Source organism: Pelecanus crispus, chromosome 3, assembly GCF_030463565.1.
Source record: "Pelecanus crispus isolate bPelCri1 chromosome 3, bPelCri1.pri, whole genome shotgun sequence".
Classification (NCBI taxonomy): domain Eukaryota; kingdom Metazoa; phylum Chordata; class Aves; order Pelecaniformes; family Pelecanidae; genus Pelecanus; species Pelecanus crispus.
In genome coordinates, this window is record NC_134645.1 from 132,398,729 (window position 1) to 132,420,235 (window position 21,507).

At 47.4% G+C, this 21,507-nt stretch overlaps 1 protein-coding gene across 5 annotated transcripts in view; it reads left to right on the top strand.

Annotated features, from left to right (window-relative positions):
- The window catches only part of ASXL2 (ASXL transcriptional regulator 2), a 127,230-nt gene that overhangs the window by 54,012 nt on the left and 51,711 nt on the right, over window positions 1-21,507 (top strand). For 3 of the 5 annotated variants that reach the window (XR_012830901.1, XM_075706738.1, XM_075706739.1), the window contains 2 exons: window positions 712-820; window positions 6,218-6,377. Coding sequence is in view for 4 of the 5 variants with exons in the window: in XM_075706738.1 (XP_075562853.1) it covers window positions 712-820; window positions 6,218-6,377 (269 nt within the window). In the remaining variant the exon portion in view is untranslated. Of the gene's footprint in view, window positions 1-564; window positions 629-711; window positions 821-2,206; window positions 2,582-6,217; window positions 6,378-21,507 lie in introns of those variants that run through there. The other 2 variants (XM_075706736.1, XM_075706737.1) reach the window with 2 other exon arrangements.

The window sequence follows — 21,507 nt, forward strand, 5'->3', positions numbered from 1 at the left end:
AATGTGCTTTGTGAGCAAGGACGCCTCTGTACTGGAGGGTGTGATCAGCCCGACCCTGCAGTGGGAACGAAAGTCGCCTGTCTTGCCGTGTCCACCTGATTTTGCTTCTGTCTGCAGCGGGATGGGTTTAAAAAACCAAACAAAGAAACCCCCACCAGCACCAGTGAAAAGATGGATCTTCTGTCTCCATTCTCCTGGCTGGGATCGAAGATCTCCACTCTTCTCAGGAGAAATTGCATAATTAGTTTCCATTCTTTATCCCACAACTCTCATTTCAGTATGCTGTGGGTTTTCTTTAAAAAAAACCCCAAACTTTAAATATCTCTGCAGTCAGCAGTTAGCTCACAACAAATCTGCTCGGAGCTTCAGATGAGCAACGTTGAATATCTACAGCCTTAAAAATGTGTGACAGTTTTGATCTTCGGCAAAGAAGTGTTAGGGAGCCTGAACTTGGGGGCCTTTTGTTTGCTTTTTTTTTTTTTTTTTTCCTCCTTTTCTTTTCTGGAACTGGAGCGTGGGTACGTGGACTGATTTCACTGGGGCTTATTATGGCAGCTTCAGCTTGTATTCTCCTTGGGAATAGAAGTTGGATCTGGAATCTTTCTGCCTCTGCATGCGGGATGGTCAGGTGAGGGGCTGTGATTGTCTCCCAGCAGAAGATTAACGCTGACCAAATCCATTCGCGCATTAACCTTGTGTTTTTGTTTTCAGTGGGACTTCTCCTCTTGCATGCCTGAATGCTATGTTACATACAAACTCCCGAGGGGAAGAGGGCATTTTCTATAAGGTCCCGGGGCGCATGGGAGTGTACACGCTGAAGGTAAGTGACTCGGCTGGGGAATCTTCTTTGAATGCTCAGGTGACTTGTATCCATTTAAAAATATGTCGGATTAGGGTAATCCTGAAGCGGGAACTGTTCCTCAAAAGCATGAATGTAGCGGGAACTTTCCCTCCAAATGCAAACACTAAGTCTTCGTGCTTGCTAGTGAGCGCCTGTGTGCTGAAAGTACAACTGAAGGTGCTGCGTTTTATTCACGTTTCTGTCCCAGAAGTGAAAGAGTAATTAAAATTGTAGTGAAATTTTAGCCCTAAAAGGATAAAACTTCATCTTCACCGATCTCAACTTGTATCTAGAAATGAAAAATTACCCCATCCTCAGTCTGTGACTAGTAGGTGGAGAGCATGTGTAGGGAAAATGTGTAGATTCCTTGATTTATCTGGTTGGCGTGTTTTAAAATAATCTTTATTTGAAACCTTTTTCCCCAGTTAAACTACTAGAATGAAGCCTGCTCATACTGTTCTTGATTTGCTGTAAATTTGACTCTGAAGACTGTGCCGTAAGATAGGATTCCTCGCCCTACACACAGAGCGCTCCAGCATAGCAGTCTCTGCTGGAACCGCTTTCCTCGTCTCACTCCGTGCTTGATAGAGAGAAATAATAACTTCTAAGATGACATTCCTCTCACCCTAAAATATTCAAAAGATATGAGGAACTGCTTTAAAAGTGCCAATTAGTTTACCAAGGGAGTCAACTAAGAATCGCCCAGAAAAAGATGTTCACCAGCAGCGAAGGGAAAGTAGTTATCTGTTTGCTGATAAACTGGACTTATTCTTGCACCATTTGTTTCACTACAGAAAAGTAATGAACTTTTACATTTTAGGAATAAAGAATGCAGACCCTAAATCCAGGCTGGGAAAGCAGTGTTTTGTCAGCACGTTATGACTCGGGAAAAGACTTAGGTCTGGTAGCAGACAAGTAATTGAGTCATTGTCAGTGAGTTCTGTGTCGTGATGTGGCAAAGCTCTGCTGAAAACTTTCAAAGAACAATATAATTGAAGATGTAAAAAAAAAAAAAAAGTCCCTTTGAAAGATTGCGAGCAGGCTGTTAGTGGGGTAGATCATAGGCAAACTCAATGTCTAGAGGTTAAATCCAAGCAAAGTTAAGTTTAAGTATGCATTTGACAACTAAACAGACTGTCGGAGTTACTGCGGTGGTTCGGTTTGTTTTGCTCATGAGATCTGCAAGTTAAGACTGATTATTTTTCCTTATGTTAAGCTTTAGCAAAACTCCGGTATTATTTTAACTTGGTGTAGGAGTAAGTTGATTAAAGGCAATGTTTTGTAATTAGGAGGCTAGAGAAGCTGCTGAGTTATTCCAAAGGCACAGCGTCCTGCGTATCTAAAGACATGTTGTTTTGTTGTCAGCTTTCCTTCCTTGGGGCTGCGTAGTCTGGAGGTGGTATCTTCCATGGAGCAGCGAGAAACCCAGAATTCCGGGAAAGGGGGAGGTGTTGAGCCCTGCTGCGCCGATCCCAGGTCCCCTTTGCCGTGTGTAATCCCAGTGCGGTGGCAGGCGGAGCCTGGGAATTGTGAAGATGATGCGTTGAGTGAGAAATCCTTTGGAGGATCCGTGATTAACAAGACACGATGGCTTAGGTAGCAATTAGAAATAGAAAGCTTTGAAGAACAGGGCTGACGGTTCCCCAAGCGATGCGTTGTTACACCGCAGCGGAGAGAAGGAGAGCCAGGTATCCAGTAAATCACGCTTCCTAAAAGAAAGAGCTTATGGTAAAATATCTGGTGAGTGAAGCAGGGTTGCACTTGCGTTTTTGCTGGCTCGCTGAACTGGATTATGGTATTGTTGAACTTAGTAGGAAGGAGACTGGTAGGCTGCTGGGATCTTCCTTTACTTTTTTGGTTAGACTTGATGCTAAAGATATGTAAAACAGATTAGAGAATCATAACCGAGCTGTATGTCAGTTTTGCAAAATAATGCTCAATGGATTAGGTGTTTCTGGAGGTGTTTGCTTAATGCTCGTGGCCAGGAGATGCTCCGGAGGAAAACTCCTAATGGCAGCTAGCAAGTGAACTAAATTTCACGTTAATTTTTATTAATGTGATTTTATTGTTCCTCTTTTTTGTCCCTTCGTTTCCAAGTACCTAATCATCTCCTTGCCCTAAACCTTGTCTAATTATAGTAGTCAGAAGTGATTTGCCACGCACCGAGGGCTCCGTGTCTCAGTGACGAGTCTGTTCACGCTGGCAAACAGGTAGTCCCCCAAAGCACAAGGCGCGGTTTGCAGTTCTCAAGAAACGCGACTGCTTTCTTGACTAAACCGCAAAGGTTTGTTTAAGGACTGGTGTGGTTGGGTCCTGAGCTGGTGGACAGGCTTCTCTTTTTGCGAGGTGCAGTGTATTTTTGGCAGCAGTAAGCAGGGTGGATGTGGGGACCGTACAACTTCAGACACGCTCGTGCTCGACAGCGAAGATGCAAACGGCAAACTGAATCCCAAAACGACTGTTCCACCGGTCTAGAGATAATAGCCAAGCTTTGCGTGGGGAGGGGGAAGCAATGAATAGCATTTAATCTCTTTAAAAATGCTTAGATGCTCCGGACTTGCTCTGCTGCTGAAGGGACGTGTAACACCCTAAATCAGCCAGCACTGCTCCGCTGGGACAACCCTAACTCTCGAGGCGAGCTGCTTTTGTCCTAATGAGGATGTGCTGTCGCTTCTGGTACAGCCTGAACAGTCTGCTTGGTCCCCTGGGGAAAAGTAACTCCAAGTACTCCTAAATACTACAGAAAAAACCAAATCACCATGACCTTTAAATACTTGTAGCAAAAGTGCTGAATTTCTGGTAATGTCTGCTATTTGAGTTTCTCGTAATGTGGTATTTTTCATGGTTTGCGAAGGCTGCGTGTGCAGGGTGAGCTTTGGGGGTGTGATTTTGTTCCGTTCCCCCACTTGGGTCCTCCCCCACCCCCTTCCCCTCATCTTTCCTTTATAAGCTTTGCACCATCCCTCAGCTCCCCCCCGCCAGTATCCCAAATCCTCATTTTCCTCTGTTTCCCCATCGTATTACTTCCATGGTGGCCCTCTCCGGAGCTCTCTGCAGGGTCCTGGTGGCCCATCAGTTAGTGACTGGAGCCTCTCGGTCTTCGGCGTTGTCTCTGGTACGCCCTGCTTATCCAGTTTGTGTCTCTATATTTTTAATTATTGCTTCCCCCCGTACTTTGCATTGAAAAGACCCATGACTGGATAATGTTAGCGAAGCTGATGCTCTCCCCTTCCATGTACGCTTGTAGGATTTAGACTGAAAATCGGTATGCTGACGCTGAGAAACCGGAGTTGTTTTGGCAGGAGGTTGAGACAAGGTCAAAGAAGTAAAAAGTAAATTAGACAAATCTAACCTAAACTGATGTGCAAGGCATGCACACATTGTCTATATTTGTCTTGGACTTTTTTCACTTCTGGATGCCTTTGTTTCTCTCCTGGATTCCTCTGCATCAGTGCCATCGAGGTGGGAATGCTGGGGGTGCCTTTGCCCGAGGACGGACGCGGAGCGGCCGCAGATGCTCCCTTGTCCCCCTCCTTCAGCCGCGCTTGCTCTCGGTGCAGCACGTGAGCTCCCCGTGCCACGGCACGGCAGCAACCGCGCGGCCCCTGCTTGCGCCGAGGTTTGCCTTTATCCCAGCGGCCGGCAGCCGCGCCGAGCTGCTGCAAGGCGACGTGTTTGGAAGGTCGGTGCATCAGCTCGTTGACCTTCACGTAGACCTCTCAGCCCAGCGGTGGTTTTATGCTTGATGGTTTCCAAGAGTGTTTCTGCCTGCCACCTTCAGGTTTGCTGGTCCCAAATTCATTGCTGGTGTTGAATACAAAATAGCGTCTGTCCCTGTTTGGATGACTGTGTCGTAGTTCTGCCCTTGTGCATTTACCTTCGAATTTTTCCATGCTCTGCAGTAGATTTGCTGTTCACCAGCAGCCTGGAAGATTCCAGTCTGGAGGAATATTTTTGATATTTGGAGAAGTCTGACTAGTTCAACTTTTACCACAGATACTAAAACCAGTGCACCCCATCTTATCAGATGCATTTATAGGACTGATAGCTAACAGACCAAATTTTATTTGACTATTGAGTGTGGTTCACTAAAAGGACTAAGTTTGCTTATTGAAAGAAGAACAAGTATAGCGCAGAGAAAACAGTTCTGCAGTTGAGAGTTCACTTCTGCTTTGAAAGCAGAACTTACATTAGGGTGAGCTGCAGGTGCACGCAGGAGTTGATGTTAATGGAGATCTTACACCGACATCTTGCATGGAAATTTGCATCTGATGCACGCAGACGTGTTTCTTTGGCCAGCTGTTACGACCACCGTCCCGTTTGCCTCGTACAATAAACATTTCAAGTTTTTGGTTACGTTACTGACGAGGAATTCGGGATGATAGCATGATTTCAGGGATGTCGTATGACTCGGCCGAGGTGCCGGGATGGAAGCAGAGGAGTGGGGATGAGGGTGGCCGGTGCCAGGTGGGGATGAGCTGGTGCCTCCGGCCGCTGTCATAGAATCATTTAGGTTGGAAAAGCCCTTTAAGATCATCCAGTCCAACCATTAACCTACACTGCCAAGTCTACTCTAAGCCAATCGAGGGTAGACTAGATGGCCCTTCTTGGCTCAGCGCCGCTGCGAGGTGTCCAGAGCGGTTTTGGGTGGTTGGGCAGTGGTGACGTTAATGACCGCAGCTGAAGACCTCATCGGCGGAAAACAATTTGCTGTCAGTAATTAGCGCTGATCTGCAATGTAGGTTAAAATCTGAATCCGGCAGGCTAATCACTAGAGGGCAGTCTGGGTTTAGGCGTGGACAGGGTGAAAGCCGCTGCCGGTTCTCTGCTGGCTCTTACCAGCCCAAAACCACGTAGGTGAACGCACGTGAACCCACCGCTGCAGCCTTTGGCAGCGCAGACATTTCACCGCACAGAAGCGCCCGCCAGGTCTGTTTTTGCAAGGACCTGCAGCTGGCAGGACGGGGGCTGCTGTGGACCTGCTTGGAAAAATAACGTTACCTGGGACGCTGAGCCATCAGACTGTTTTTCTTCTGTCCTGAAGTTCAAAAATGGACCGGATTTCTCGTGAAGTGGGAGCGTATTGGAGTTAGTGGTTAGGGATGGAGAAGTTAAGGAAGAGCATACCTGTGAATTGATGATAAGGGCAGTGTAAAAGGCGTGCCGGCTGGGGTTAAGTGTTTTCTATGGACTCGCAGAAGGCAGTGTGCGTGTTTGAGGCCAGTGGCTAAGCAGTTCTGACATTGCTCTGAAGCATAAAAGAAATATCCACAGTCAGTGCTTGGTAAATAAAGAAAACCGCTATTTTTAAGAATTTTGTTAGTTGTGAGAGTTTATTGTGGAGCGGGTGACTATATCTGTTTCTTCCATTTGCAGAAGGACGTTCCAGACGGGTTGAAGGAGCTCTCTGATGGCTCAGAGGAGAGCAGCGATGCCCAGTCCGACTCTCAGAGCTCCGAGAACAGCAGCAGCAGCAGCAGCAGCAGCGACAGGTGCAGTAACAAAGATGGGAAGAAAAGCAGATGGAAAAGGAAAGGTAATTTTCCTTTTCAGGAGTGATGGTTTTAACATGGTCTGTGCGCGTGAGGGACTTGGAGGGTTTTATCCATCACATCTGTTGCCTTCTAAAGACAGGCTGTTACGCTAGCCTAAAATCTGCCTTTACCAATTGTGCTCGTGGATTCAATTGGTGATGCAAGCGCTGATTCACTGTTGCGCGAACTGAAGGGGAGAAGGTACCTGTAATTAAGGCTCTGTATTTAAGGCCTTGGCACAAGTCACAGACCGGCACGCTGTGCTTCTCACCCAGGAGCAGTGAATCTATTTTTTCCAGGTTTTCTCTGCCGCCCCCCAGCTTTCCCAAGAAGATTGCACCTCTTACTTCTGGCCTCTTTTGACGCTTTTGGATACAACGCTGTCTAGGAACGAGCACAGAATCTCTGAGGTTAAAGCCTGTTATGGGACCTGATGGGTCCCGTAAGGCTTGGGCTTGAGCCACTGCGCTCTTTTCTTCTGTCCTGTTTTGGACTCCTTTCCCTCATGAACTGGGCAATATTTAGTTGCTCAATACTGTTGAATATTAAATCATTTACAGCCTTAGCTGATACACTAATGTATCAGCGGGTTTTTGCTCCACTGCTGCATTTAGGTGGTTGCTGAAGTTGGATGGTTCAGCGATGTTTCGAGGATATCTAGATTCTGGATTTTCCGCAGAAGTCATGCAAGAGTACCAAGTGGAGGGAATAGCGGATTTCCCTCTGTTTTGCATCCTGATGTCTTTGCCACTCTGAGGAGGCAGTGTATCTTGTCAGATGCGGCCATATCACGCTGTCTTCAGGAACAGCAGAAGCCAGCACCTCTCAGCCAATGCGTTATAATATTTACATCCTGTATTAGTAATAAACCGAAGATCCCATCTTGCCCGCCTCTAGTTTAGCACCCATTCATTTGACCAGTGTTGTCTGAATTGTTTCCTCCTCCAAAATTTTGCTTGGATATCCGCATGTCTGCTTAGATGCTATGAGCTGAGTTAGTGGGAAAAAAAAGCGGTAATAAAATGCGAGGATGTGACATACATTGCTCTCTGAGTTGGGAAGAGTCTATTCACAGAGCTGTTATTTGCTCTGTTAAAAATAGAATCATAGAATCATTGAATCATTTAGGCTGGAAAAAGGACCTTTAAGATCACCCAGTCTAACCATTAACCTAACACTGCCAAGTCCAACACTAAACCAATTAAGGGCAGAGGAAGAATTAATTTCATGTTTCCTGGCTTGGGGGCTGGATCATTTATAATGAAAGTAAAACCAGGAATCACTAAGGTTGGAAGAGATCTCTAAGATCACCAGTCCAACCATCAACCCAACACCCCCATGCCCACTAAACCATGTCCCCAAGTGCCACCTCTGCCCGTTTTTTGAACCCCTCCAGGGCTGGGGACTCCCCCACCTCTCTGGGCAGCCTGTTCCAGTGCTTGACCACTCTTTGCGTGAAGAAATTTCTCCCGATATCCAACCTAAACCTCCCCTGGCGCGGCTTGAGCCCATTCCCTCTCATCCTATCACTTCTTCCTTGGGAGAAGAGACCAACACCTCACTGCAACCTCCTTTCAGGTAGTTGTAGAGTATATAAGTATGTAAGTAAGTATATAAATAAGTATGCTTCATAAGTCACAGCTTTGTGAAGGAGCATGAAGTCTTCCCTTCAGGCAGAGGCAGCAGGCTGCAGCTCTGGATATTCCCAGAGAGCTGTTGGTGCAGCTGCAGATGCTGTAACTTTACCCTTCAATCCGGTCCTTTCCTTTTTCCTTTTCTCCTCAGTCATGCACAGAATTTCTTGGCTGAAATGTAACATTATTTAAAACATATTTCCAGTGCAATAAGATACCTGAGCGGAAGCACGCGAGAGGTTTTCTAAAATGGTTAAAGACTTGCAATAACCAGTGGCGTCTGCCGAAACTCTTCCATTGGTGGGAAGGTTTACGGTGGGGAGTCACTGAATGAGAACGTGCTCGTACCGTACGGGCACGTGAGGCTCATGTGGACCAGACCCTGCCTGGAGCTGTCCCTGGAGCCACAATGAAAATCACAAAAGCAGAAGTCTTACGTAGAATTTTAAGCATTTAAAGCACTGTGAAAGAGCAAATTGTTAAAAACACATACAAGTAAAACCTGACTCCAAATTCATCCTTTGAAAGGAAAGCTATAGAAAGTCTAGCCAAAATATTTTCGATTCTAACAAAGCCTCTCAAAATATTTGGTCAGTAAGGGGTTTTTTTGGCTACTTTGCTTACACCTCCAACGTTATGATATTATGTAAAAACCTACAAGGGAACTTACAAAACACCTATCTCTCAGTGAGATCTTTATGTAGAAATAAACGTATACATTTTATATAAGTGTTTTATATACTACGTTACCAAATGGCTGAAAAGGCAGGAGGGTGAGTGTGGTTTAGGAACCCAAGCGAGAAGGAAGGGAAATCTTACCCTGAGACGGCTGGCAAAAGGTACCCAAAACTCAAAAGCAGACAGTGTGAAGGTAGCGGTTTCAGTAAAAATACAAAAAAGGAATTTTGCTCCTCTTTGTTGTCTGGTACTGATGGTTTTCCTTAGGAGTGGTATTTTGACCTTTAGCATAAAGGTCATATTTTCATAGGTTTTAATGCACTGAAAATCATAGTAAATTAGAAATGATCGGTAAATTAGAAAAGTAATTCTGGTCAGTAGTGTTACTGAGTGTTTTCCTTCTGTTCAGATGCCCTCCCTCGAGGACTGTGTTCCTTTGTGCGAGCAACTCTTAATTATTAATGAACGTACCACTTAGTGTCACACCAAGGCCTTGCCACGTTCTGCGGGGAAACGGCTTTCTCCTTAAGTTTCCCTTTAAGAAACTTGTGAAAAACAACGTGCTTGTTTGCTAAAGCAGGGATGGCATTTCTGGGCAATGAATTTTTGGAGCTGCAGATCTATGGAGCTGCTTCGGGACTAAGAGGGGAGCCTTCAGCTGCCTGGATTTCACCCATACCAGCAAGGTACGAGAGGAGAGACAACCAAAGCACGTCCTTTCTGTATTTGGATCTGAAAAAATTCGGATTAAATCCCGCAAGCTGCCTGGCAGTGTACTGTGTCTGTAGGCAAATCTTTCCCAGTCTGTGCGTGCCTGGGAATTGCGTCCCATAGGTCAGTGCCGAGGGGTTTGTGGTGAACGCAAGCAGAGCTGCTCCGCCTCGCCGGGATTTTTTATTGCCTCTGTGCTTCGTTCCTTACAGTTACATGAGAGCGAGTAGCTGTGGTGGGTCTTCATGAGACAGCCAGATGACAGAATCAGAGAAGGGTTTGGGTGGGAAGGGACCTTCAGAGCCCACCCAGCCCAACCCCTGCAGTGAGCAGGGACAGCTTCAACCAGAGCAGGGTGCTCAGAGCCCCGTCCAGCCTGGCCTGGGATGTTGCCAGGGATGGGGCATCTCCCACCGCTCTGGGCAACCTGTGCCAGTGCCTCACCACCCTCAGCGCAAACAATTTCTTCCTTAGATCCAGTCTAAATCTATTCTTCTTTAGTTTAAATCCATTCTCCCTTGTCCTGTGGCTGCAGGCCCTGCTCCAAAGCCTGTCCCCACCTTTCCTGCAGCCCCTTCCAGCAGTGCAGGGCCGCAGGAAGGTCTCCCCGCAGCCTTCTCTTCCCCAGGCTGCACAAGCCCAGCTCTCCCAGCCTGGCCTCAGAGCAGAGCTGCTCCAGCCCTCGGACCATTTCTGTGGCCTCCTCTGGCCCCGCTCCAACAGGTCCCTGTCTGTGCGGTGCTGAGGGCCCCCGAGCTGGGCGCAGGGCTCCAGGGGGGGCTGAGCAGAGCGGAGCAGAGGGGCAGAGCCCCCTCCCTCGCCCCGCTGCCCACGCTGCTGGGGATGCAGCCCAGGGTGGGCTTGGCTTTCTGGGCTGCCAGCGCACGTTGCCGGCTCGTGTCCGGCTTTTCATCCCCCGTTACCGCCAAGTCCTTCTCCGCAGGGCTGCTCTCCATCCCTGCGTCCCCCAGGCTGTATGGATACCGGGGGTTGCCCCGTCCCAGGTGCAGGACCCTGCACTTGGCCTTGTTGAACCTCATGAGGTTCCCACAGCCCCACCTCTCCAGCCTGTCCAGGTCCCTTTGGATGCCATCTCGTCTTTCTGTCATGTCCACCGCACCACTCAGCTTGGTGTCATCTGCAAATCTGCTGAGGGTGCACTCCATCCCACTGTCAGTGTCACTGATGAAAATATTGAACAGGACTGGTCCCGGTATGGACCCCTGAGGGACACCACTTGTCATGGGATGCCAGCATGCATACAGCACCTTGTTGTTCTACCCTCCCAGGCACTAACCCCTCCTGTCCCCTACAGCTTTCACCTTTGCTGCTGCTGGCAGAGGTGAGCTGGTAGTGAGTTATGAGATGGGTTTTTAGCAGCCTGGTTGTACACAAGCAGAGGATAGGACTGCTCATCTCACTACGGGCCAGAGTGCCGCCTTTCAGCTGTCAGGGTAAGGCATAAAGAGAAATAAATCACCCTTGGGACACACGAAACGTAGGCTGCATTCGGTCTGAAATACTGAAGCATCGTGGACAGGCGGGAGGGAGTTCTCCCAAAGTGAGATGTACCTTTATACTGGGGAACGGGTGAAAAGCAGGGGTACGCGGTACGTCAGAGCACGTTGTCGCATGGTTCTTGTATGGTGAAAGTCAGGATGTATCTTTAACAAACCAGCCAAGCGGTTGTGCTCAGTGCTGCGGAGTTGTTGCCAGCAGGCAGAAGGTTGTTACGCTCCCTTCGTCGGCGGTCACCCGCTGCAGTACAGCTCGGTGTCCACCTTCGTCTGTCTTGGTTCACAATAGGGTCAAGAAATGGATGCTTAAAATACGCTTCTCCATGTCACACTGGGAAGGTAAAGCAATGTTTCTGGATGTATTTAGGTCTCAGAGGTCAGTTGTCGAAGATGACAAACATGAATTTCATGCTTCAGAACATAACTCAACCGTGAGTTGCTTTGCACTGACCATTCCCTAGTAAAATCAAAACTTTTCTTCATGTACTAATGTACTGTAACTGCATGTCCTGCTCCACGCTGCCTTCTCCAGACAAGACACCGTGTTTGCACCCTGTGGAAGGTGCGGGATGAGAGGCTTATGACCATAGAATCATCGAATCGTTTAGGTTGGAAAAGCCCTTGAAGATCATCCAGTCCAACCATTAACCTACACTACCAAGTCCACAATAACCAATTAAGGGTAGAGTAGCAATTTCATCTTTCCTGGCTTGGTGGCTGGATTATTTATAATGAAAGTAAAAACTATGACGTACTCCTTGACATCGCTTGAGTGATGCACTGAGCATTTGTTACTTCTCTTATGAGTAATGAGCTAAGCTGCCCAAGAGGGAAACAACGCAGGATTTACTTGAATGCTGATTATTAGAGCTGAGATGAAACCTCTTTTCTTTGCAATAACTCTCCTCGCTTTTCCATATTAAGAGAAAGTGCTTTCTTTTAAATACTAAGTGGTAGAGGCCAGCCTGAGCAAGGAGAATACGACGGACAGTAAGACGTGTGTGTTTGTATTGTACCATATACCATGTTGCTTTTCTTTTCAGCATTACGTTGATTTTTTCTTTTTTATTTTCTTGGAGTCTACCGAGACTATCTAGAAGATGACGATAAAATAAATATTCTGGTTGGTAGGTAGCAGGGCAGGACGTGTCTCACGTCTTAGAGCAAACCTGACTTACTTAGTCGCCGTGACACTTCTTTTACTGTGCAAATGGCTTTTAAAATCTGCAGTCATGACCGTGTTGAAAACAGGGGTGCTTTTCTAAAGAATACAATTTATGGAGACTTGTTCCAGAGCAATACAGCCCGTGTGCGCCTGCCAGCAGCGCTCAACGCTCGGGTGCAGCAGCTCCCACGGCTCTTGGAAGCAAGGCGATGCAACAGGACCCATGAGCAGACCCGCAGGAGAGCTAGTGCTAGGCTTTGGCACAGCAGAGCCAGGACTCGCAGGCGATCTTGGTTATCCTTATTTCATTTTCTGAATCTTTTTCAGTTATACTGTATCTTTTTTTGAGATCGGTGGGTGGAACTGCCCATACGCTTCAAAACACGCGTGTTCTGTGAATACGCAGGGTCATGTCTGCCCTCGCTTTTATTTTATCTTCTAACAACTCTTGACAATAGTTTGCTTATTCCTTTCCATCGTATTTTGTAAATCCTCGCTTTTTTGACTGCTGATGAGCACCGAGTTGATGTTTTCACCTGCGGTAACTCTGGGATCCTTTTCCTGAGCAGCAATAGCTGTTTCAGAGTTGTTCTTCCCTTGGGTTGCCTTTTATCTTCACCGAGTCGCTGAGCCGTATCCGCTGCGTTAGTGCCCCTTCACGCCATAGCGTGAGGTCCTTCGGCAGTTCTTTGCAATCAGGTTTAATCTCTCGTTACGCAGAATAACTTCTTGCGCCTGCGAGCTGTGTGGCATCGCAGGTCGCGTATGTTGGGTGGCATGGGCGGTAGCGCGCTTCCTTGGACCCCCCAGCAGCACCCCCGCCGTGGGGAAACCTAGCTGGGTCTGCCTCCTGCTAAATTTAATCGGTTATTAATCTGCAGGATTTAAAGATCTGCAGGACTTAAAGTAGTCTCCTTTATTCCTAAAGCAGACAAGTTTATTTCTAACTCTTGAGTCATATTTGATAGGTGATAACCACTTTCTCTAGGAATCTGTTACGGTTTATTTAAATGATGTCTTTGCCACTGGCACATGCTTTACCCTTTCAGATGCTCCTCTTAATTTCTTTTTAACTTGTTTCCGTGTTTCAGCGTGGTTCTCTTTTTTATGAAGTTGAATATTGCTGTGACACCCCATACGATGCTTTTTAGAAATTTCCTTGTAGATACGTTTTCTTTATTTAAAAAAGCAAAAAAACCAAACCCCCAAACCCAAAACTACTTAGTTCCGCTGGATATCAGCAGCGTCATGCAGGAATAAAATTTTCTGGCCTATATTACAGAAAAGGACATTCAAAGGCATAAATAAGTTACCTGGTACTTCGCTCTTTAAAAGGTTTTAATATGGGGGTTTTGGGGGTTTTTTTAAGCAATTTGGGTAAGACTGAAGTTAGAAGTACATTGTACTCTTATATTATGAGAGGATGTGAGCAACTTTTTGCTTTTGTGCAGTGTTGTAGGACAACGATGACACACTGTCCTACTGAAATCCGTGCTCGAGGATCCTGGCGTGGCCTTCAGATGTGTGTGAATATTGAGATTTTCCTTTGTGGTGGGGAGGATGGAAACACGTACATGTGTTTCTTTGCATAGATCTTAGCTACATGAGCTGCTCTCCTCTAAAATACAATCTCTTGTTTCTCTTAACCCGTGGATGGCTGGTTTTGCACTACACACACGCAGAGCTTGGATTTTGGCTTGGGATATCAGCTGCATTTCACCAAGAAAAGGTCCAATCCCGCCAGTTGTGGGCACCTCTCTCCTCCTGTTGCGTCTCGGAGCCCTGCGGGACTGGGGTGAGCCTGCTCCAGCGGGCAGGAGGGTCCGTGGCGGGGGGCAGAGGTGCAGCCAGGAGCACCCGGTGCGGGCACGGCTGGCAGTGCCCCCCGAAGCCACGGAGGCTAGCTCGGTTCGACAAACACGCGCTGTTGGTGCTTTCTTTCCTGATAAGCTCCCTCTTACAGCAAAAGAAGGAAACGGGCTTGCACGGCGTGGCCATGCGTTATCCCTCTGCTCGAGGGCAAATTCACCCGCACCGGTAAATTTGCCCCGTTCAGTGCCTGTTGATGCTGCTGTGTCAGTGATTTGCTGTAGGAAGGGAGCAACCGCACCGGGGGCTTTCCCCAAGGGTTTTTTGCTGCGCTAGCCATTTCTTGAGCTTTTGTTTTGCAGCGTGTATTTCCTTTCTCTGTTATTCTCCCTTTCCTCTTTCTCGTCTTGCTGCGTCGGCTGTGGCACGTTGCTGTGCCGCTTTGACCGTCCCCAGGTGCCACCTCTGCCACCCCGCTCGCTGGGAGGCTTCCACGTGCTTTAGAGATCCCCGGGGACTCCTGCAGTGCTTCTTGCCGATGAGTGTATTGGTTTGGTATCCAAGAAGATAGCAGTGTAATTTTTTTTTTTTTTTTTTTAAAGCGAGACAGTTTAGATGTGCTGCCACTCACCTGCCCGTTAAGCTCCAGTAGAATCATAGAATTGTTGAGGTTGGAAAAGCCCTTTAAGATCATCCAGTCCAACCATTAACCCACACTACCAAGTCCACTCTAAACCAATCAAGGGTAGACTAGACTGAACCATGTCCCCAAGTGCCACCTCTGCCCGTTTTTTGAACGCTTCCAGGGCTGGGGACTCCACCACCTCTCTGGGCAGCCTGTTCCAATGCTTGACTACCCTTTCCGTAAAGAAATTTTTCCTAATTTCCAACCTAAACCTCCCCTGGTGCAGCTTGAGCCCATTTCCTCTTGTCCTATCGCTAACTGCTTGGGAGAAGAGACCAACACCCCCTCCCTGCCCCCTCCTGTCAGGGAGTTGTAGAGAGCGATCAGGTCTCCCCTCAGCCTCCTCTTCTCCAGGCTGAACACCCCCAGCTCCCTCAGCCGCTCCCCACCAGCCCTGTGCTCCAGACCCTGCCCCAGCCTTGTTGCCCTTTTCTGTACTTTGAAGCGTGTCTGATGAGCACCTTTCCAAAAGCAAAAATGCTCCAGAAGAAGCAACAGGAATGTCTTCTCCTCAGTCTCTTTTTTTGGGTTTTTTTTTTTCTTTTCCCTGCAACACAGGTTTTTTTCAGAGATTTAAAATCATAGAATCATAGAATCATTTAGGTTGGAAAAGACCTTTAAGATCATCCAGTCCAGCCATTAACCCAACATCACCAAGTCCACACTAAACTAGTTAAGGGTATGAAAAGCACAAAAGCTGAAAGAATGAGGCCTATTTGGTGCACTTGAATAAATAAATGCCGTCAGATGTCTGATGTTCATTTTGAATGAATGGTATCCTGACCACTTGGTATGAGGCACTTGTTGGATGTTACAGGTCTGTGTCAGTCCGTGTGTTTCGTGAGGGATTTTAGAAATACATGATGAAGGACCTAAACCAAAGAGTCTTCTTTGCAAAAAAAAAGTCTTTAAAAAAAGAAAAGATACACGAGCCTTCTAAAAGACGCTGCAAATTTATGGTGCCGTTTTCCCTTCCAGGGTGTGACTACGGAAGGGGAGGTATGGGCAGAGTCAAGGCTCCCATGTTAACGGCGGAGTTGGAGGCTTTCGTAGCAGAGCTTGGTGCCCCGAGGCTGCTGTAGGGAAATAGCCAGTTCCTGAAGGATGCTTAATACCAACAGATTTAAATTAACATCTGGATGGATTCCTCCTTTCTCAGGAAGCCTGTCTGATACGTGGTGCAGCTGTGGCGTGCAGTGGAGGAGCTGTGAAGACACCCGAAGGGCAGGAGAGCGCCTTGTTAGGGATTCTCAGTAAAAGCCATCCCTGATCAGGCAGCAAACGGGAACCTGCTCTTTTCTTCCGGGAAATTAACTGTGGCTGAACGGGAGGCTGATCGTATCACTTCTGTCGCTAGCTACAGAAACCCAGGCTGGTCACATAGCGTGTCCAGAGCTGGGCGCACCTATGATATTATCTTTTTTTAGGTTTGGAAACTAGGCTTGGCTCTTGATTTTGGTCTCTTACTGAACTGTGGCTTTCACAACTAATTTCATCCAAACTTAAACAAGTAGCTGGAAGGGTTACAAAGATCATTACATTCCTGCTTCTCCCAGCAGTCGGCGGCTGGGAAGGGAGGAGAGGCACCAGAGCTGCTCCAGCGGTGCAAAGGGCTGGAGCTTGAACTCCTGCTTTAGTAGACGTGTGAGAATACACGAGGGCGATGCCGCTGCCTCAGCTGCAGGAGGGACTGCTGAAGCTAGCCTGTTTGCAGCCATCCACATCAATCGATGCCAGGACATAAATGTACAGCAAACTGGGCTTTGCTAGTTCTAGGTCTCATCACTTAATTTTCCTGTGATAGCTCTCAGTCTTCCGTCACTAAATCAGATGCCTCGTCCATTTCCCCAGCTCCATTTCTTGGCTCTAATGTTATTTTGCACCAAAATTAAATGATCCAAAACTGTTTAATGAGATAAAATAAGGTACTGTGATGGTAAATGGTTAAAAAAACTCTTTTCATTGGAACATTTTAAAATTCTAATAGTTGTAAGGCGTCTTTCTCGGGTCGCACGCTGTTACTCACTGTTATTTTCGAGACAGTAATTTTCACTAAGTGGAACCCACGCTTCTATCAGTTAAAGTTTCTCAAAGTGCAGACCAGCTGTACTCAGAGAGCTGACAGTCTGAGGCATACGTAAAAGAGTTGCGCTTTGAAGTCCACGAGGAAGAAAATTTTCTTTCATTTTTAGTATTTCATTTACTTTATGCATCTGAAAGGATTTTGGTTTCCTCCAGCAAAACCTGAAGTTTCATACTCTTGCTATGTGTAAAAACTAACTTGCGTTTAATATCCAAGGAGTTGCCGTGAAAAGCGTAATGAAAGTAGAAAGTGCAAACGGCTTCAGCTCGCTCCCAGCTGCGGTTCGTCTCCGAGCTCTGCGCTCGGTAACGTTTGAAAGTGGAAGTGGATGAATCCGCACCTTGCAGGACCTCCTGGCAGCGACAGCTCTGACTGCGGGGGACACGAAGACGCGGCCGTGATGCTGGCAGCTCTCCTCCCCGGTGCCTCCGTGCCTTTTACTGCTGTTTGCTTTCACGCGAGTAGAAGAGTTTCTACTTCAAAACAAGTTTTCTTTTAATTGGTACGTTTGTTTGCTCTTCTTTAAAATAACCAGAAAGGCATTAAATTCCGATTAGAAAGATTCCTTTCAGCGTCGAGCTGTGTAGCGTCAGCTCTGGAATGCAGCACTCCTACACGGCCGCTTCCTGGGCTGTCGGCGCGTACATGAAACACACAAAAGCCTCCTTCCTCGTTTAAAAAAAAAAAAAAAAAAGTATCTACTCACTCAAATTCAAGAATAGCCCAAATTGGAGCCAGAATTGTCTTGGGGCGTTGCTTGGCTGCTGGCCACATTTTCACCTGTGTGATGTTTGAGGGAGGGCTGTCAGCGGCCACCGAGCCCTTTGTAATTTGACCGATCCCGAGAGTCTCGGTAGGAAACAGCACTAGTACAGGGTACAGCTTTTTGTTTTTCTGCGAGAATTGGGGAGGATAGTTTTTATTGTGAGAATTTGGAATTCTAATAAAAATCAATGAAGTGAATGCAAGCCGGGGTGCAGAGCAAACAGGCGAGCTGTGCTCATATTATTTTGCTTAGAGGCTTTGACTTGAGCTCTTTGAGACTGCAGTTTAGCTTAACGTGACATTATTTTTGCTCATATACATATAAAACAGGAAGCGCATTCAGATAACATCAACAGCCACTTCCTTATATGTACAAAAATAAAGTGCTCTGACAGCAGCAAAACTGACACTTTGATTTTAGAAAGGATAGAAACCTTTGCGCATTTGGAGACCCACATGGGCATTACACGGGACCAATCAGGAGCGCAGGGGAAGAAGTTTAAAAACAAGCCCCATGCATTAGTGCCTGTACATCTGTGCGTGAGAAGGCGGGAGGAAGGCAGGAGCAGCACTGATTGCGGAGCTTAAGAAGCAGCAGCAATGTTCATGGAGCAGCTTTATGCAATTCCCCTTGAAGGTAAGACGCGGTGGTTTCAGCCGGCAGCTGCGGCAGGTTTTCGCTTTTGGGAACGAAGCGGATGCTTTGGTGGCCGGGGTCCCTCCGTGCCGATCAGAGGTGAGACAGACCCCCTTTCTTTGGCCTTGGAGCAGCTACTGGGCTGTCGTCTTTGGAGCTTGATGATAAAAACAAAGCTTTTCTTGGATACAATACTTGTAAAAGGATACTGCCAAGACTCCTTGCGTTCTGTGTTGTTTTCAATCATCCTTTAAAGTGTAAATGCCTCTATTCTGGATGCTTTTATCACCATTTCGCTATAATATGTTTTGTAGGACAACTTGCAGGCGGCTTGTTGTAATGCACTCCATGAACGTGAAATACAGCTGCTCGGTATCGGTGTCTGTGTGCGCACCTCATTTGTACACCTAGGGTTGTTTCTGAGCTCAGGGTTATTAATACAGGCTCTCCTTGTGGTGTCTGCAAATAAAACGTGTATAACTTAGTTGTGTTTCTGTGATCAGCTGCAAAGCTTCAGTTGACTGGAGTGGAACCACGATCAGTGCCTACACCTGGCTTTGCAAGCGGGTACAGACAAATAAAAGGCATTTGGTTCCAGTGTACAGCTGCCCAGGCTTTCACGGCTTCTGACAATGAAAATGGCTGTCAAAATTGGATTTTCTTGTAATTTCTGCCCTGGTGTACCCTTTCTAATCAGAGTCATCCCGAAAGAGAAGGATCTTGTTTAGCTTCTATAACTGACACCTTCTGTGAGAGCCGTTGCAGGAGCAGGTCTCTCCTCTAGCAAAACCCAACCTAAGTTTGCTGTATTGAAAAGGAAAAAAACAAGGGAAAAAATAATCAGATGGTAAAGTGAACTTTAAGGCAAAAGGGGGAAACAAACTGGGCAAGATTCTTGATAATCCTTCTCCCATTAGCCAGTGATCAGCTTGCATTTTTATACAACAGACGTGCTGGTGGGTCCCTCGCAGCTCCCAGGCAGTCAGAATTTTGTTTGACCAGATTAGTGTTCAAAGTGAAAAGTAACTATATTTGGCAAAATGTATTTTATTGAAAATAGAATCACAGAATCACAGAATTGTTTAGGTTGGAAAAGACCTCGAAGATCATCCGGTCCAACCATTAACCTAACATTACCAAGTCCACCACTAAAGAATTAGATTAGAAGATTTCAGTAAGGTTAAAATAGGATATCACCATAAACTCTTCTTAAACAGGACAGTGAAGGAAAATACCTGGAGTAATTAAACTTCTACATTGTGTTCACTGCCAATGGCCTGTACTTAGGAGAACAGGAATAAGAAATAAACCACTGTTCTATACCTGAAATTCTGTGCATTATCTTTTAGTATAGAGGAAAACCTTGGGAGTCTGGACACGGAGAAATACCAGTTCACAGTTGGAGGGCATGACCTGCTTTTACTATTAAGAGCTTCGCTGTGACGGTGGCTCTCGGCTTCCTTAATTAACACCCGTGCCCTGCTCACGGGACTGCCTGCAGAAAGCGCTTTGCTGCTGCGCGCCCGTCATAGCTGCAAAAAAAAAATTTTGAAAAAGAATTCTGTTTGGGTTATGTCACTTTGTTTCTTCCTGCTAAAGATTTGGTAGAAATATCAGCTTTTCTAAATACAGCCAATTCCTGCTTGTGCTCGTGACTCATGAGGAAGCTGTTTCCCGAGTATCACGTTATGCAATTTACCAAGGAATCTGCAGACACGAAGCCAAAAATGTTCCTTTTTCCTTTCTTTAAGTTAGTGGATCTTCTGTTTAGGCTGGTATATCATAGTATCCAGATTTTGAGTGAGCTGTAGTTTTTTGTAACGGGCTATACAGCCTCCGAGGGCTTACTCTAGCAGCCCAGAAGTTGTATTTCCAGTGGACTTCACAGCAAGCACCGTATTTTTTAAGTTGCATGAGCAGCAGTCAGTAGGCTATGGTCACAGGCACTTACACATGGCTCTGCGTTTGCTAGGCATTTTAGACCTGTAGAAAAATGGCTTATAAACTTAAAATCTACGGTAGAAGATTTTTGGCGTGAATTCCCATGCATGAATTTTCCTCAGCAACTGAAAATCCTAGGGCGTACTGAAGAAATGACAGATCAGGTTTTCTGCAGGACACCTCCAATCTGTGCTTTTGCCGAGCGAACTTTTGCCATCCTTTCCCAGCACTTTAACAAACTCTCAGCTTACGGTCTTGGCCTGACTCGACTGCGCTCGGAGCTGGCTTTACGCGCCAGCGTGCAGCTCTCTGCCTGCGCTCCCTCCCTCCAGAGCTCATCCCGGCTCCCCGTCCTCTTCTGTGAGAAGAAGAGCCAGCCAGAAGCTGTAGTTACTGTTGTGTTGGTTGGAGTCGGCGTCGTCGTACCGCTGTTGGCTGCAGGAACTGGAGAAGCCTTGGGCATCGCTCCTGCCCTGCGTCCCTGATTGACGTGAGGAGGAGAGCCGTTTTGGGGTGGTTATTCCCATAAGCACAGTAATTCTGAGGTACTGTATGGCCCTAAAATATTTAGAATGAATCATAGAGTCGTAGAATTCTTTGGGATGGAAGGGACCTTTAGAGGCCACCCAGCCCAACCCCTGCAGTGAGCAGGGACAGCTTCAACCAGAGCAGGGTGCTCAGAGCCCCGTCCAACCTGGCCTGGGATGTTTCCAGGGATGGGGCATCTCCCACCTCTCTGGGCAACCTGTGCCAGTGCCTCACCACCCTCACAGTACAGAATTTCTTCCTTATATCCAGCCTAAATCTATTCTTCTTTAGTTTAAACCCATTATTTCTTGTCCTGTGGCTGCAGGCCCTGCTCCAAAGCCTGTCCCCACCTTTCCTGCAGCCCCTTCCAGCAGTGCAGGGCCGCAGGAAGGTCTCCCCGCAGCCTTCTCTTCCCCAGGCTGCACAAGCCCAGCTCTCCCAGCCTGGCCTCAGAGCAGAGCTGCTCCAGCCCTCGGACCATTTCTGTGGCCTCCTCTGGCCCCGCTCCAACAGGTCCCTGTCTGTGCGGTGCTGAGGGCCCCCGAGCTGGGCGCAGGGCTCCAGGGGGGGCTGAGCAGAGCGGAGCAGAGGGGCAGAGCCCCCTCCCTCGCCCCGCTGCCCACGCTGCTGGGGATGCAGCCCAGGATGGGCTTGGCTTTCTGGGCTGCCAGCGCACATTGCCGGCTCGTGTCCACCACTGAAATACAGGGAAATGTGATTCGTTAAGTCCCTAGTTTGTTTTGCAGAAAACTGAAGAGTGGGCAGCTATATAATATGGCACGCATTTTTCAGAGAAAGCCAGTTTTCTCACTCAGGGATTCTCGTCGTCCCAGGCAGGTGCTGTTTGGCCCCCAAAAGTGCCCGTTTGAGGCTCCATCAGGCTCTGTGGGAGCTCGGCCGCTTGTGTGCGGTAGCTGGGAAGGGCGTGTGGTCCTCTGAGCGGTGGTCCCCGCGCTCAGCCCCATCCCCGCGCCCTCAG